This window comes from Colius striatus, chromosome 3 (assembly GCF_028858725.1).
Source record: "Colius striatus isolate bColStr4 chromosome 3, bColStr4.1.hap1, whole genome shotgun sequence".
Taxonomy (NCBI): Eukaryota; Metazoa; Chordata; class Aves; order Coliiformes; family Coliidae; genus Colius; species Colius striatus.
In genome coordinates, this window is record NC_084761.1 from 38,589,301 (window position 1) to 38,605,737 (window position 16,437).

The following is a 16,437-nucleotide window of genomic DNA, read 5'->3' on the forward strand; positions in this document are numbered from 1 at the left end:
CCGTTGTCAAGTCCACTCCTGCACTCCCTGAGGTTGTGGAGGAGAGGCAACCCAGGCACCCTGTGTTTGTGTCATGGTGCATGGAGCAGTAGCGCTGGTTATTGAGTTTCCCAACACCCTGCCATCTGTGTGAAATCTCAAACGACAATCTCCTACTCTGTGACCAAAATTTTCACAATCACAATTTCTTGTTTCTGCCGAGTTTGAAATTTTTGCTTTGTTTTTACACTGAGCTTTAGTGTGACCAGTTTTTCTGCATTTAAAACAATTTAATCCTTTACCTTCATGCCCCTGCTGTACTAAAGACTTTGCTGCTGTAGCAAAAACATTGGCTAAAAGCTCCACTTGTTCCTCATTAGACCCTGCCAGTGAGCAGGCTTCTAACATCTCAGCAAGCATAGCAGATTTAGGCATGTACAGAGAATATGTTTGCATTGCGAATTAGCATTCTCAAGTGCCAGTGATACTAAAAGTTTCTCATTCACCTCATTATCTAAGTCTGAATGTTTTTCCAAGGCTCTGTGAGCCTGTTTTAAAAAGACCCATAGGGTTCCTTATCTTGTTGACGTATGGTGCTACAGGACACAACTGTCTTCCCTAAATCTGGCACACTTTTCAACACTTGTAAAGCTAATGATTGCAGCTAGCTGCAAAGCCTGAACAACAAGCCTAGCCTGTACTTGTTCATTTGCAAAAGGACCTCTTCCCAACAACATTTCATGTGTTATACCAAATAACAGATCATTTTGCCCCTGGTTTGAATTTTCCAGGGACGCTTCATGACAAAGACACTCCCAGTCATTACGAAAATTAAGTCTTTGAGCTGGCGACAGCAGTAACTGTACTATATGATTAGTGTCTGATGGAGTTACCAACCATACCGAGGAATATGTGTTGCAAAAACCCTTGAGTATAAGAAGAATTTAAACCATATTGGTAACCGCTTGTTTAAGCTCTTTTAACAATTTCCAGTCCAGATTTACCACTGATTTGGTTGATTCTGATCTCCCATAATCACAGGAAATGCCTCAGGTAACATAAACCCTTCTATCGAAGCATCTTTAAAAATCCCTCTCCATTTTTGTCCTGGTTCATGCAAAACTGGTTCCTGTTGTAGCAGTGCTGTTGAAGGTCTCGTAGGAGCTGGAGCTGTTGGAGCAGCTTCTAGTCTCCATTTTTCAATATTCTCCTGTAATGGTTGCAATTTCTTCCTCACTTCTTCCACCCATCCCTCCGGAGCTCCCTTAAGGCAGGCTGCAACCGGAGTCTGTGGAGCAAAAAGTGGTAAAGGCACGTCAGTACTTAAGGCGCTAGGTGGCGCTGTTGCACTAGTAAAGCGCACTCTCCGCTCGTTTGCGGCGGTTTCCTCTCAAATGGCGGCGAGACGGGTGAAATGATGGCGGGACGGGACGGGGCGGCGTGGAGGGGAAGTGGCACGCGCGGTCGGCTCCCTGGTCGGCGGCCCTGGTACCCGCACCGTTGCTGATGTTTTTGGTGACTGCAATTCAAAATCTGGAGCAACTGAGTTATTAGAGTTATTATTCTAGGTTTTTCTTCCCCTGATGGAACTTTGGGATCAGAGGGAGATTTTAGTGCGATTCGAGGAGGAGGAGAGTGCTCCGTTTCTTCCAGCGGGAAAGATAACGGTGGCGCCAATAGTGTGGAGGGAGAGGCAGCAAAGACATGGGCTGGGCTGCCGGTCCTGGTATGCAAACCTCCTCAAACATTAACGTATTCCCCTTTTTCTCCCCTGAAGTTACAGCTGCAAAGGCATCAGCGGCAGCTTTGTATTCAGCCTTTAACTCCTGTAGAGTCTCTTTGATAAGTCACCAAGTGATAGCAAAGCCCCGTGCCTCCTGTGATCCTAGGCTCAACTCTTCTCACAGAGCACTGCCGAGTTTCTCCCAGCTGGAGAGATCAAATGCTGTAGCGGAATCAGTTATTATTCCCTTTTCCCGACTCCACGGCAACAATCAGCGTAAAGCCAGATATTATTTAGATATTTATAAACATTAATAGGATCACCCCTCAATCCCCTCCAGACTGAACAGCCCCAGTTCCTGCAGCCTTTCCTCATATGAAAGATGTTCCATACCCCTCATCATCTTGGTGGCCCTGCACTGGACTCTCTCCAGCACTTCCCTGTCCCTCTTGAGCTGAGGAGCCCAGAACTGGACACAGTACTCCAGATGAGCCCTCATCAGGGCAGAGTAGAGAGGGAGAAGAACCTCTAAGTCCTCTCTTAGAGAGCATATGTTGGAGGAGATTTACTGCTGCTGCTTCTTCTTTACTTAATTGTGTTCCCATACTCCTCCCTCCCAGCTGCGCACCTCTGTTTCGGGTGTACTGCTGCACAGCGTTTTTCCTCTTGAGTTGCTCCCTCACTGTTTGCCTGCAACTCCCAGACTCTGTTGGTCTGTCACCAGCTGGACTTTCCCTTTTTTTTCTCCCACTGTCTTCTTCTTCTTTTAATTATTTAGTAAGTAAAAAAGTTGATTAGGGTCCCTGTTCAGGCGGCACTTGCAGGGACCACCTCACGGGACAGGATTCGTGGACCACGCATCAGATCAATGCAGAAGCTGTTTATTTTAGCATTCAATTCCATTATATGTGTTATTCTTTTCTAAATACATGATGCAATCTATTATGATTGGATAGCTCAGTCTATAGTGCTCTGTTCACGCGCCTAATAGCAGAATATGATTTGTTAAGCTTAATTGTGTTAGTATCTTGATAGTAGCAGTTTCTACATTCTTTTACCTAATTCCTGCTTTATCTAATTTCTGTTCTAAGCTTACACAGTTTCTTTCCCACTTACAGCTGCCTTCATAATTACATTCTAATAAGCAACTTGTCCTTGACTATTCTTAAGGCCCATTGTTCACTGTCTGAAGTCTGAGCCTGCATCCAAGGCCTGTGTCTGAGCCTGTGTAGCTTACGGTCTCATATAACTAAAGTCTGGGTGGACCACATGTCCACTTTCTTTCAGGTACATTGCTACAACTCACCACCCTGGACCGGACACAACTGCTCCCAACCAGTGGTTCCCCAGCACCCCTCCCGCCTAGCTCCCTGTCTATACCTACTGGGCATGAGGTCTGTAAGGTATCGAATACCTGTTGGCCAGCCTGGGTCAGCTGCCCATGCTGTACTCCTTCCTCCTGACTCAAGTTAACCCTATGCTAGCCCAAACCAGGACATGTGTACAAAGTATGTGTACATAGGAAACCAGAATACAGGGCAGTACCTGGGATGAATCTGCTTGGAAATTTGTCCTTTAGCAAGTCTTGAAAATAGCAGGGTTTGAATCTTAGATTTGAAAGACTGTGACAGGTTTTTTTGTGTGTGCAACAGCCTCTTGAGGACATCAGCTGCATTGCATGGAACAGGCAAGTCCAGCACATCCTGGCATCTGCCAGCCCTACTGGGCGAGCTACCGTGTGGGATCTCAGGAAGAACGAACCCATCATCAAAGTCAGCGACCACAATAACAGGGTGAGTTAACTCTCGCAGGGCTGCATGGGCACTTGTAGAGAGGCATGTCTCTTGGCATGTGGGGTGAGGTCCTAGTACCCTTTCTTACATGACAGATAACTGATGTCTGGCCCAGTTTTATACAACATGCTAAATATCTAATGTTTTCCCTGAAAGGGCTATGTTTATGCAGAGAGATTGTCAGGTTTTTAAATGAAAATGTGTAGATTGAAGCAAGGCTCTCAGATTTCCTACTGGAGTGGTAGTTTAGAGGCAGCCATTCCTTCTACACTGGAAGATCTTTATTCAGCCAGTCATAAATGATATGCTTTGTATACTAGAGAATGAGGTTGCAGCTGATGTATTGGGTGAGCACATTTAGTTTCACAGAGCAGTTACATCAAGACTTCGTGCTCAATCAAGAGAAAGCTTCCTGCTTGGCATCACAGATGAGATGAGCACAAGGACACTGATGGAGCCTGTGCTGCTTCTCTTTTGGACATAGAAATGGAAGTAAGCTGCAGCCAAGCTTGGAGAGGGTAGGGTCTGTGGTGGAAAGCACCACAGAGCATTGAGCAGGTTACAGGGAATGCTATCTTGTATACTTACAAGCACCACTTCTGGTCCTCAGGCAGTGTAAATGTAAAAATGAGCCTGTTGAACTTACAGAGAGTGACACATTTCTATAATCCTGTATACTTTAAATGGAAAATTACTATAACAAACTTCAAAGGTGTAGCAAGAGTTCAAAACTAAATTTACAAACAGGTGCTCCTGAAGCAGCTGCTCGGTCACTGCATTCTTATTCTGATAAACAAGGTAACTCTCAATGGTTTAGGTGTTTGTGGTAACAGCAGCATAGTAGGCTGTCTTTGTCATGTGATTGTAGTCTAGTGTTACAGTGTTCCTGTGACAATAACCTCTGCATTACACGGGCTTGTGTTAAAATATCGATAAAAATATTAGAGGAAAAGATTTGTACAAAGGGCTTTTTTGTTTTCTTCAGTTAAAACAGCACAAAGTCCTCACTTTGAAAAGACCTTGGGAAACTAACTGCAAGTCTCCTCACTCATGGAAATTAATCTCTCAGTCTGAATGCAGACAGAAACACAGCTGCAAATTTCTTCACAACAGTGTTTTGCCATGCATTTAAACATGGGCTAGTTGTTTTTTGTTGTCTAGCACTGGCTGGTTATTTTATGGTGTGTTGCAATATTGTCCCTCAGATGCACTGCTCAGGCCTGGCGTGGCACCCTGATGTTGCCACTCAGATGGTTTTGGCCTCAGAGGACGACAGATTGCCGGTGATTCAGATGTGGGACTTAAGATTTGCGTCCTCGCCACTTCGTGTTCTAGAAAACCATACAAGGTATGAGTCTTACATAGCCTGCTGCTCCATGGTATTTTCACTGTTGGTGGCTGCAATACCAGTTTGTACATCTCACTTCTTGCTCAGTTCTCTTTAAAGGTGCGCTTAGAGACAGCAATTCCAGTGGCAGACAGTGTTAAATGCTACCTTGCTGAATAGCCAACCCTGTGTCCTGAAAGGGAACCTACTGGTTTGATGGGAACAGGCCCCAAAATAAAAACGACCCACCGTCCTGCTGGAACACTGAAATTTTAGTTTGTTTATGTGTTGTTTGAGAAGAGGGAGCTGAGATGCAAAAAGCTAATAATAGTTCCGTTTCCCTGAACAGTGGACTGAAAGTGTACCTGGGCACATCCCCACATGTGGATATGCACAGTCTCTCTGCCCCTCAGTCCCCTAAATGCCTCAAATTTGGGTGCAAGGATAGATTTTGTTTAATTTCTTTTTTAAACTCCTCAATTGTTTATGAAACTTTCTTGATTGCCCAAAACCAGTGCTTGATTTAAGGAGAGAACAGCAATAAGTCTGTGTTGCAGCTTCAACGAAAACTGCTGCCAGTGGTTCTGTTGACTTGAATTTCCTGCTAATAAAAAGAAACTGTCAAACTTTGAAGTGTCCACCATTACCTGTATGTTAATAATACTGCTGGCAAACAAACCATTTTGTTATGTTGGTGTCCGTCCAGGTCCTCCTGCATGACTGTTGCTTTTAATTGTCAGATATGACTGCATCTTTCTACCTTTTAATGCAGAAAATAGACAGCATCTATTTCAGCAAAGTGCTGATAATTGAAAAAAATTCTCATTTGTAAGGGGGGGGAAAGCATTTTGAGGTGGGATGCTCAGTTAACATAGAAACTCTACATGTAACTGTGCACTATTTATCACCACTTCGCTTTTTTGGTTGTGACTTTTCATGCAGGGGTATATTGGCCATTGCTTGGAGTATGGTGGATTCAGACCTGCTGCTTAGCTGTGGGAAGGATGCTAGAATTCTCTGCTCCAACCCTAACACAGGCGAGGTATGGTATGCACAGCACTGGAAAAATATCTGTTCAGAAGTGGCACTGGCATATGCAAAGCAGGTGTTGGTGAGTTTGCATTCCTAGGAATGATGCTTTTGTGGGATGTTTCTTCCTGTCCTGTGTATGTGTGTTTGGTATATTTGCCTTCTGAGCTTGTGTCATGGTTTGACATGACACCCTTTTCCAGTAAGGGGGAAGGGGCTGTTAAGATGGCTCCTGTAAGAAGTTGCTCAAAACTCTCCCCAGCTCTGAGCTAGACCCAGTTCTGGGGCTGAGCCAATTGGACATCTCCACAATCACTTTTTAAGAAGAAGCTGGAAGAGGAAACTTCTTCCTGTTTCTTCCTTCTTCTGTCCCTTCTTCTTCTGGCTGGTGGTGGTGCAAGGAGTAGGAAGAGAAACAACTATGCAGACTCCAAGGTCAGTGATGAAAGAGAGGAGGAGGTGTGCTGGAGCAGAGACTCCCTGGCATTATACGGAGAGGACTGGTGAAGCTGAGATTTATTTTAATTTCTTTAAAGACCCCGCATCAGCAGTAGAGACTCCTTTTGATAATGACCCCATATCAGGGGCAGAGACTCATTTTTCTACAAACCAGAGCCAGGGACAGGGATTCACTTTGTTAAAGGCCCTAAGCCAGGGATGGTGACTATGGCTGGAGGAGGCCATGTCCCATGGGAGGGACCCAATATTCAGTGAAGCTGTAACTGTGGAGAGGAACCCACAACAAAGCAGCTCATTAAACTTATGCTCAAAAGAGGCTTGTCCTGAGGGAGGGACCCTGTAACTGCGGTCTGTTTCTTGTAGAAGAAACTTTACTACTTTCCTCTCTAAGTCAAGTACTAGAGTCTGTTTTGCCTGGATCCATAATTGGCAGCGAGCCCTCCCTGCCCTTGTCTTAATCCCCAACAATCTTGCTTATCTTTTTCCTCCCATTTTGCTGGGGCCTCTGCCATCCTAATGAAGGTGGGGGTGAATGGGGGCACTGAGCGAGAGACTGTCATGGTGCTGCTATGCTAGCTGGGCCAAACCACGACAGCTTGGTACAGGATTCCTTCCTACTATAGCAGATGCTAGATGTTTGTCTTTACTTCTCTCCTGCTCAGTAGGGTCCCTGCTCATCGAAAGGGATAGAAATGGCCTCACTTAAACTGTTTGCTTCATGCTTTTCTGATTTGGATCAGATGTGGCTGGATTACTGTTTGCTTCATGCTTTTCTGATTTGGATCAGATGTGGCTGGATTACTGTTTCAATTGCCTTTGTCAGTTTGTAACTTTTCAGACCAGAGGGTTTTTTTAGGTTACCATAATAGTGGCAAATCGGTAACAGCTGATTTAATGTGTTCCTAACCAACACTTTTGGGCCTGGGGATACCTTTTGCAGGGGATGCAGATCCTATTTTTAGGAAACTTCAGACTGCTTTTTTTTAATTAAAAATAAAGTTTCCTGGGAGATAGCACGGTAGTTGGAGTTTTGCTCTTTGAGTTTTTCCTAGTTTATGGTTAAACATCTGCTGCAGTGGTAGACTTGTCTGTTCCAGGGCAGGAGAGGCTGTCTACCTAGAGTGCAAGTTTTAACTTTCCTGTTTTTCTTGTGAAAAAAGACTTACTTTGAAGCCTGGACATGTCTCCATATAATGTGTAGAGATACCCAGATTAGCTTTGAGTGAGTTAGTATAAATACGTGTGCCAGCTCACATCTTACAGTAGGACAGCAAAGACATACTCTGCCTGCATAGTTGGTCCTGTATGGATTAAATGGAAGATTTAATGAGAAGGAAACTGAATAGTGGTGTGTGATAATGTCCTGTTTGATGATTCTCAGGGTTTGCCCACTGTCAGTGTATATGGTCACATGGAGGCTGCTGAGGAGGAAGAAGAGCAGACCATTCTCAGGGCAGGCAGGAGAAGTGTTGCTATTGGACATGATGTTCTATAAAAGCCCTGATTTGATGGACTTGGTTTTGCTGCCTAGGTGCTGTATGAGTTGCCCACAAACACACAGTGGTGCTTTGATATCCAGTGGTGTCCCAGGAACCCCTCTGTCTTATCTGCAGCATCGTTCGATGGGCGGATCAGCATTTACTCCATCATGGGAGGCAGCACGGATGGCTTGAGGCAGAAGCAAGTTGACCAGGTGCTGAGAAATTTTTATCTAAGGATATGCATGGGAAGAGAGGGGAAAGATCACGAGCTTATGGGAAGTCTTCAGTGTCTGTTTGGTGCCCTGCTTGCAGGACTACAAATTTGATGCAAATAAATGCTTGTGTTTTGTATATTAGAGATACGTCACTTCTGGTTTTATCCCTTTTTTGTTATTGAAGCTTTCATCGTCTTTTGGGAACCTAGATCCATTTGGTACAGGACAGCCTCTCCCACCTCTGCAGCTTCTGCAGGAGACTGCCCCACAGAGTGTCATTTTGCCTCTAAAGAAGCCACCCAAATGGATCCGGCGGCCTGTGGGAGCATCGTTCTCGGTAAGACATGGCTGACCTGGCAGGGAGGGAGATAATAGTAGCACCTGCAAAACACTTTAGGAAGAGAGGAGTTCAATATTGTGTTCTACCTTGGGAGAACTTCCCCTTTTTTGCTGTTGTAGGAGATGCTCATGACAGCTTCCAGACTGGGTGTTTGGGACAGCAAGCCAGTGGAAGTGTGGCAAAAAAACTTGGGAAAAAGAAACAGGAGGATGTTGTGTTGCCAACAGGCAATTGTTTTGGAATTGGGGCTTTGCTTTTATTTATATGCAATGCTTACTTTGGAATAAACAAATATGTGTTGGGAGGGGAGAACAAGACCAAACTGGGCAAATATCTGAGACTTGAGTGTAGTTTGAAGCTGTTATGTGAGTCAGTGTCGTGGAGGTTAGCTGTGGTCAAGGTAGGAGGAGTTGCTGTAGCAGCACGTGGCTAGGCTTCTCCATCACTGGTTGATTTGCCAAGGAGACTGGTGAGAGAGGGGCAAGGTCGAGCTTTTTGTGAGAGCAGAGTAGTCACGTCTTTAGCTTCTCCTTTGGCTTATTTTCTAGACCCACAGGTTATTTAGACATCTCCTGGCGGTTTTAGCCTGTCCACTTGAAATGGATTCTTGTGCTGAAATATTGCTCAGTTTTCAGCATTACATATCTGTTTTTTCATGATCTGATGCATAAATTGAATGTAATTTGTTTCCATCAAAGAGCAGTGACTGATGTGTCATTTTATAATGGTATTTATTCCCACATTCATCTTAGTTTTCCAGGAGCCATCTTTTTCTTGGCTAGGCTTTTTGATTTTCGTAATGCTCACCTTGCCGTTTATTAGACTGGCCTGTGTAAATTAACTTTGAGCTATAGCATGAAATATTATAAGCTCATTCTCGTTTTTGTTCTGTTGATTTTACTTCCTTTCAAATGTTAACACAACTTCTCATCTCTCAGTAGGATTTTAACTGGTAAACGGCCTGTCAAGAGCATCATGCAATCAGCACTTATTTAATGGTACATAAATTTCTTGGTAATTATATTGCAATGTCATGAGATACTCCATTTATACTGGTCACTGTACAGGCTCCCAGCTCCAATTCTCAGTTTCTGGTCAATCTTTTGCATGAGGAAAAAGTAGGCAGAGTAACTGTGCTTCACTAAATGTGAACTCACTTAACCAGCAAGCTCCTTACCTGCCTAGAAGTACAGATTGGTGCCAAAAAACATCAGTCAGTTGATGTCAGGAATGTATGTCTGTTGGATGATCAGCATATGAATGCTGTGTAACACATCTGTGTGCTGTATGCACATACCTTTTTCATATACACCACAGTGTATACTTGTATTTTTACATACTGTACATATGTCTTAATTCCAGTTTGGAGGCAAACTGGTTACATTTGAGAATGCCAAGTCTCAGCAGCAATCAGGTATGGAGCAGCAACAGCGTCACTACGTCTACGTGAGCCAGGTTGTTACAGAGAAGGAGTTCCTGGCTCGCTCAAACCAGTTGCAGGAAGCTGTGCAGTCCGAAGGCTTCGTCAGCTACTGCCAGAAGAAAATTAACATGGCCCAGGCTGACTTTGAAAAAAACGTGTGGGCCTTCTTAAAGGTAAGAGGATAATGGCAGTTCAGAAGTTCTACCCTGACTTGGAAAGCCAGTGCAGAAATGGTTCATTCTGCACATGATGGTGTTGTAGCAGAAGAGATTCTGGGAACCAAATAGTGCCATAAGTCCTGTTGTTGGAGGTAGTCTGCCAGAAGAGGATCCTCAGGGCCAGGGCTGTTAGTGGGGTTCATGAGGAATCATGGCAGAAGCCAGGGCTTGGGGGAAAGTATCCTCATGTTTTTTGATATCCCCCGTCTTTGTACAGAGAGATGGTGAGATGGGATAAAGCTTTGGGATAGCTTTAGATGTGCTTTTCTCTGCTTACTGTGAACATTTAGAGGTTTCTCGGTGAAACAGCTAAGCTGATTTTTTACCTACAATAACAAAATTGATACCTTACCTACTTGCTTGGGTTCCCAAGTCACTGGAGACCTTTTCGGTTCTCTTCATTACACACGGTCTCCACAACCAGTAGCTCTCACTGCATAATTTGTGCCAGTCAAGTAAAAAGCCATTGAGGGGGAAAGTGAAAAATTGTGAATTGCAATATATTTTTTAACTTTTGCTTTTTGAAGGTGAACTTTGAAGAAGATTCACGTGATAAATACCTTGAGCTCTTGGGATACAGGAAAGATGATCTGAGGAAGAAGGTAAATGTGTGTGGAGTCTGTTTTTGTTAAATGCTTAATTGATGGATGTATCCACAGAGTACAGCCTAAAATGTTGACTGTACTCATTTGTCTGGAGAGTAATTATCAGTATCCACAGGCTGTTCAATATAATAAACATATTTATACAGTATTATTTTGGGTGTGTTTCCCAGTGGACAATATTTGTCAGTGCTGCAACTCTCCTAATAGCTGTTACCCGTGGTGCCAAAGCATCTGTTAGAACATGATTGACTTGAATACTTGTGTTATTTAAGGAATTTCTTTGTTCCAAAGGACACCAGACATTTTCCTCTGCTCTTTATATTTTTTCTATGTAAACAACCCATAAGTAACCTCAGAATTCTTACAGCAAGTAATTTGCTTCTTTGTGATTTTTTTTTTTAATATAGCTATGTCATCTTCTTGCAATATAAATGTTAAATATTTCAAAGCAAGTAACAGACTATATAGGCATGTCTGCATCTAACTGTACAGTGTTGAACTGAAATTCTCACCCATCAAGAAGTTCTGATATATTTGGTTCAAGCTATTCATGTAACTTTATTCCGTGATATCCTTCTCTGCTGCAGCATCACGGAATCTGAACTGGTTTTAGGTATTCTGGTTGAAGAACATGTAACTAGTCCTCAGGGTTTCACTAACTACCTTGGAAAATCCGGAATAGTCCTTTTTTTATGTGTGTGTGACACCATTTATTTTTACTAAAAAAAGAAAGCAAATATCAAACCTGGTTACATTTGGAAAGGCAAAATTTGGATTACTAAGAGGCAGCTTACACGTTAAGTGTGCAAAGTTGCACAAACTGGAAGAGATTCTTATCTCAATGTCACAGTATCTACTGTGCATTTTGGCTCTTTGTTGCTTTCAATGCTGGCTAGTATTTCTTTGGTTCTATTCAGTGGATTTGAATGTTTGAGTCACTTTCATTGTATTGAACTAATGTTTTATTCTCAAAGACTGGTTCCATAAAAAGGTCATTATGGTTACAAATTACATGTCCTCCAAGGCAAACATTCTAATAATGTTTCTGCTAACAGTCTCTTGTTAACGTCTAAATTTTTTTTGCATGACTCAAAGACAAGCACAGCAAAGGAAATCCTGTTTTTGAAAAGCAGATCTCAATTAGAAAATCCAGTTGAAATTTAGTAGTGTTCCTGCAAAGCAGTCTCATAAAGACTGGAGCCTGCTGCTGCTGTTGCTCTGGATGTGCATGAGAGGAGGCTGGGAAAATGGGCATAGCTGAATTGAGTGTCCTGAAATGCTGGGTTTATCCTGTTATTTCAGTATTTGAGGAACAAGTGAGGGGAGCTGTAAGGCTGTGTTTTCATGTAGCTGTTTCTCAACAAAGCATTCAAACATTGAAGTTGAGTCTGCGTTTTTAGTGTCAAGAAGGAGTAGAGGGCAGCTTGCCTGAAAATTTGTGATACCCAGATGATAAACTCACTAAATAACGACTTGTTCTGGTAGAGGAAGGAAAGTAAAAAGGGGTCGCAGATTTCAGCTTCTCAGAATAATCTGGTTTTGGTTTTATCTTCCTAAAGCATGTGGTTCTTATCTGCAAGTCAATTCCTTGGATTTCACCTTAAATAAGAAAGAGAAAGCCAATCTCCAGCAACTTGAGCTCAACTCTTTGTGAAAGCCACCCAACAGGAGTAAAAGAAAGCCCCCAGTACTAAAAGCAGCAGCTAATGTTGGCAGCATGAGGGAACCCGGTCTCCTGGAGAGAGGATTTCTGCATGAATTCTAAACTCTACATTGACCCTTTTGAGTGCCGTAGTTGAATCTAGAGTCACAATTTGCTTTGCAAAGCAGTAAAAGCTGGGCATTTTAAGCCTTCTGTACCTTGGAAAATCCTAGACCTCAGTCATGTGCCTGATGTGCTTGAAACCACAGCTTCCTGACAGGCTGCCTGCTCCACAAGGATTGTCACTGCTGTATTTTCCTGAATGAGAGCAGACAGGATTTTGGCCTGCATGCTCTGATACTGTTTTTATTGCTGCGGTTTCCAGCAACTCTAGTGAGGTTTGATGCCCTCAAGTTAATAATTAGAGGTTTAAAAATGTAGAGCAGCTGTTATTTCCATCAGAGCTCGGAGTGCAGGGGTCTTGGCAGTGCAAATCCATCACCAGGCTGGGAAAAGAAATTACTTCAGTTTTGTCTTAACTGTTCTGCAAGCAGCATATTGGCTACATGTGTCAGCTTTGCAATCTGAGAATCACTGAAAGCTCTGCCTCTCAAAAATAAAAGGATACTTACTTAAATTTTGCTTGTTTTCTAGATTGCATCCACTCTGAATAAACAGGGTCTTGCAGATGGTAACTTGGGAGAGGTAAGCAAAGATGTGTACATCTGGGTTTAGTTTTGTAATGCCATAATTATGCACCAAGTAAGAATAGTTTTTCTTTCTGCTTGGTAACTGTCCTGGTTTCAGCTGTGATAGAGCTAATTTTCTTCCTAGTACAGTGTTTTGGATTCGTGCTGTCAACACTGTTGGTTACACAAGGATATTTTGGTTACCACTGAGCAGTGCGTGCATAGTATGAAGGCCTTTTCTGCTTCTCACCCTGGCCTGCTAGTGATTGGGCTAGGGGAAGCACAAGAAGCTGGGAGGGAGCATGGCCAGGACAGCTGAGCCAAAACAATCAAAGGGCTATTCCATACTACAGAAGGTTATGCCCAGTATAGAAGCTGGGGAGAGTTGGCAGGGGGAGCAGGTTCCTGCTCAGGCATCAGTCAGTGGGTGTTGAATTGCACTGGGCATCATTTGCTTTTGGGTTGTGTGGTTTTAGATTTTTTCCTTCAGTTTTATTTCTCTGTTATATTTCTTTTCATTATTATTATATAGTATTATGTTCAATTTCATTTTAGTTATAAAACTGTTCTTATTTTAACCCACGAGATTTAACTTTTTTTCCCCCCAGTTCTTCTCCCCATCCCACTGGGATGAGGGCAGGTATGAGTGAGCAGTTGCATAGTGCTCAGTTACTGGCTAGGGTTAAATCACAACAGTAACTGTCCCAAAATAAGGCACAGATAGCCCAGGATATGACAAGTTCCTACATTCAGCAGGATGAAAGTACTTACTTAAAAAAACAACCACTTTTCTCCACTGAAATGTCCTCCCTTTTCCCAGTGAAGAGCTCTGACACGTGTTTTAGTTTGGGGTCTCATTGATGTCCCTCCACCTTTTTGCTGCCTGTGTCTTGCCCACTGTGACACTTCTTACTGCATATGAGATGGGGCAGAGCCTTACTGCCTAGCAGCTGGTTTCAAAAGCTGCACTTCCTCAGGCTTTAAAAAAGGCAGGAGTGGGAGCATGGTCTTGTAATGCTTCCCTGCAGGAGTGATAAATACAGCTGAAGTGTTGCCTGTTCTGATTGCAATGGCCTGAGTCTACAACAGGGGGACTGCATTGCTTTTGTGCTGTGGATGTTTCAGATTGTCATCTGTAATTGCCCAATGAGGAAGAGAAGTTTTGCATCATGTTTTCAGGCTGCAAAGATTAAAACAGCATAAAGTACTGTGTAACAACAGAGCAAAGAAATGGAGAGCCTCTACCATGTTTGTCATCATCAAGCATATATTGGCAATGTATTTCTGTGGTTTGCAGTCTAATTCTGGCTATTGTTGGTGGGAAGATGGCTATACTCTGCAGTGCAAAGTACTTCTTCACCTTACTGGCTTTTTATGTCACCTTTTTTCTGCCAAAGGCTCCTACAGAATCTGATCAATCTATGCTGAACGAGGGGGACAGGACTACAGAGCACTTCTTGGGAGAGGTATCTGTTGCCCGCTAGGCTAGCTCTGTTGACCTCTTATGTATTTAGTTGGTTACTGTTTTATTACATTTTATTCGATTGTCTTTTTCTAATGCTCAATGTATATATATAAGTACAAGAAGTTATTTAGAATGTGTGAAACATGGGCTTTTGTTAAGTTGCTTGAGACTTTGCCATCTGCCTTAGACATCATGTGACTAGATTTTGGTGACAATGAAGAAGAAGCTTGTTTTGTAACAGTCCAGTTGGCAATAGACTCAAGGTCTGCCATAATTTTCTCTGACATTTTCTTAAGGTATACTAAGCTATCTGCTGCCACAACCCTAATGCATTCCATTTTTTTAACACATACACACACCCCCTCCGTCCCCCTCCTCATTCCTTTCTTCCCTCCCTCTGGTTGGTCATTACCAAACTTTCTGCAGAGCTGCAGCTGTGGTACTGGAGGAGAGCAGGAATGTTGACCTGCTTCTGCAGGGAGGTTGGACTGGGTGATCTCTAAAGGTCCCTTCCAACCCCTAACATTCTGTGATTCTCTGTGTTACTCCCATTGACATCCATGTCCTCTATTCCCTTTGCACCCAAGCAGCATCAAGGCTTTGGTAGTTAGCTGCCTTGTGAATGTCTTGCAGCCGTTCAGCCAGCTTTATTGCAGGCAGTCTGTGCTCTTCCACATCTGCCTTTGAGTTCCTACAGCTTTTGTTCATATCTCTGTTTCAGCAACAATGTTTTCAGCCCTGTGTTTTAAATATAGGGGCAAGTCTCTAATAGAACTAATGACCCAGCCTCTGCCATATGAAGTTAATAGCACTATGTGAACAGGCCAGCTTCATTCTTTCCCATTCCCTCAGTCTCTTTTTTGTTTAGAACTGGAATTGTTAGCCCAAAACTCTTTATACTTAAACTTGTGCTTGATGCCTGCCTGCAGCTGTCTGTGAAGATGAAGACAGTGGTTTAAGACTCATACAGGTTGAAGTGGTGCACTTCTTGACTCCATGTAATAAAGGAGTCAATGCTGTTAAGGACACCAAAACAGAGCACTCTCCTTAAGTTAGGTGCTTGGTTACATGTTAGTTCATTAGACAGTGGCAGACACACATATCTGACCGCACAAGGATTTTGCTGTGTGCCATTGTGAAGATATTAGGTGTCTAATAACAAATGTCTGTTCTAGGAGAGTGATCACGGCCAAACATGACCTTAGCCTACCAGGATAGGTGGTAAATATTTGCAGGATTGGCCTGAAGCTGCTGGGGATGTATCTGGGAATACTGACACATACAAAAAGTCACACTGTCCCAATGATAATCATAACATGCTCTCAACTGATACCAAACACACATCACACATTATTTGACAGGAAAATAATTTTACAGATGCTGCCTCCTTTCATAAGCCAAAGAAAGTTTGTTTCAGACTTGCCTCCCCATCCCAAAGGTCTGTGTACTTGTTTTTCATCTTCTGAAGTACAGTTTCACTGATCAGCATATGATGGGTGTTCTCATCAGTCTCCTGAAACTCCCGCTGCGTGTACTAGCATAGAAATAGCTTAAGGACAATGGTGGCAGTTTGTGGGGCAGTTTTTGTATTCTTCTTAGTCTGTGCTGTGAAAACTGATGGTGGGGAGAGACTTCTGTTTTGGCATTATTTTTATTATGGAAGTGTTTTGTTTGAGACCCCAGAATCCAAGTACTTGCAGGAAATGCTCTCTGTCTTAATTCCTGGGGGAGTTTTATAAAAAAATAGCTTCTGCTCAGCAGCAGTCTGCTCAGCAGTCCTGTACCGAGTGCAAAATGCTTAAGTCTATGGGGACCACGCTAGACTTCTGTGTTGGAAATTAAGCATGTGTTTGTGTCTTTTGCTTAGTTAAACTAGAGTGTATGACTAGTGCATAATGTTTCAAAGATGAATTGAAAGTTTTAAGTACAGCGAAGTGAATCCTAGGTAGTATTCTGGTGGACTGTTCTTGGTAGAGGTTGAAGTTGAAATAGGAAGGAAGGGAGAAGGTTTCTAATTTTGTGGTTGTGGATGTTTTGCTTAGAAAGGGT

At 43.0% G+C, this 16,437-nt stretch overlaps 1 protein-coding gene across 14 annotated transcripts in view; it reads left to right on the plus strand.

Annotated features, from left to right (window-relative positions):
• Positions 1-16,437, plus strand: part of SEC31A (SEC31 homolog A, COPII coat complex component) — a 50,175-nt gene that overhangs the window by 8,252 nt on the left and 25,486 nt on the right. For 10 of the 14 annotated variants that reach the window (XM_061992140.1, XM_061992144.1, XM_061992143.1 and 7 more), the window contains exons 7-15: positions 3,355-3,495; positions 4,701-4,843; positions 5,765-5,864; positions 7,842-8,003; positions 8,191-8,343; positions 9,709-9,942; positions 10,515-10,589; positions 12,889-12,939; positions 14,321-14,389. In XM_061992140.1, the coding sequence (XP_061848124.1) occupies positions 3,355-3,495; positions 4,701-4,843; positions 5,765-5,864; positions 7,842-8,003; positions 8,191-8,343; positions 9,709-9,942; positions 10,515-10,589; positions 12,889-12,939; positions 14,321-14,389 (1,128 nt within the window). The remainder of the gene's footprint in view (positions 1-3,354; positions 3,496-4,700; positions 4,844-5,764; positions 5,865-7,841; positions 8,004-8,190; positions 8,344-9,708; positions 9,943-10,514; positions 10,590-12,888; positions 12,940-14,320; positions 14,390-16,437) is intronic. The other 4 variants (XM_061992145.1, XM_061992149.1, XM_061992151.1 and 1 more) reach the window with 1 other exon arrangement.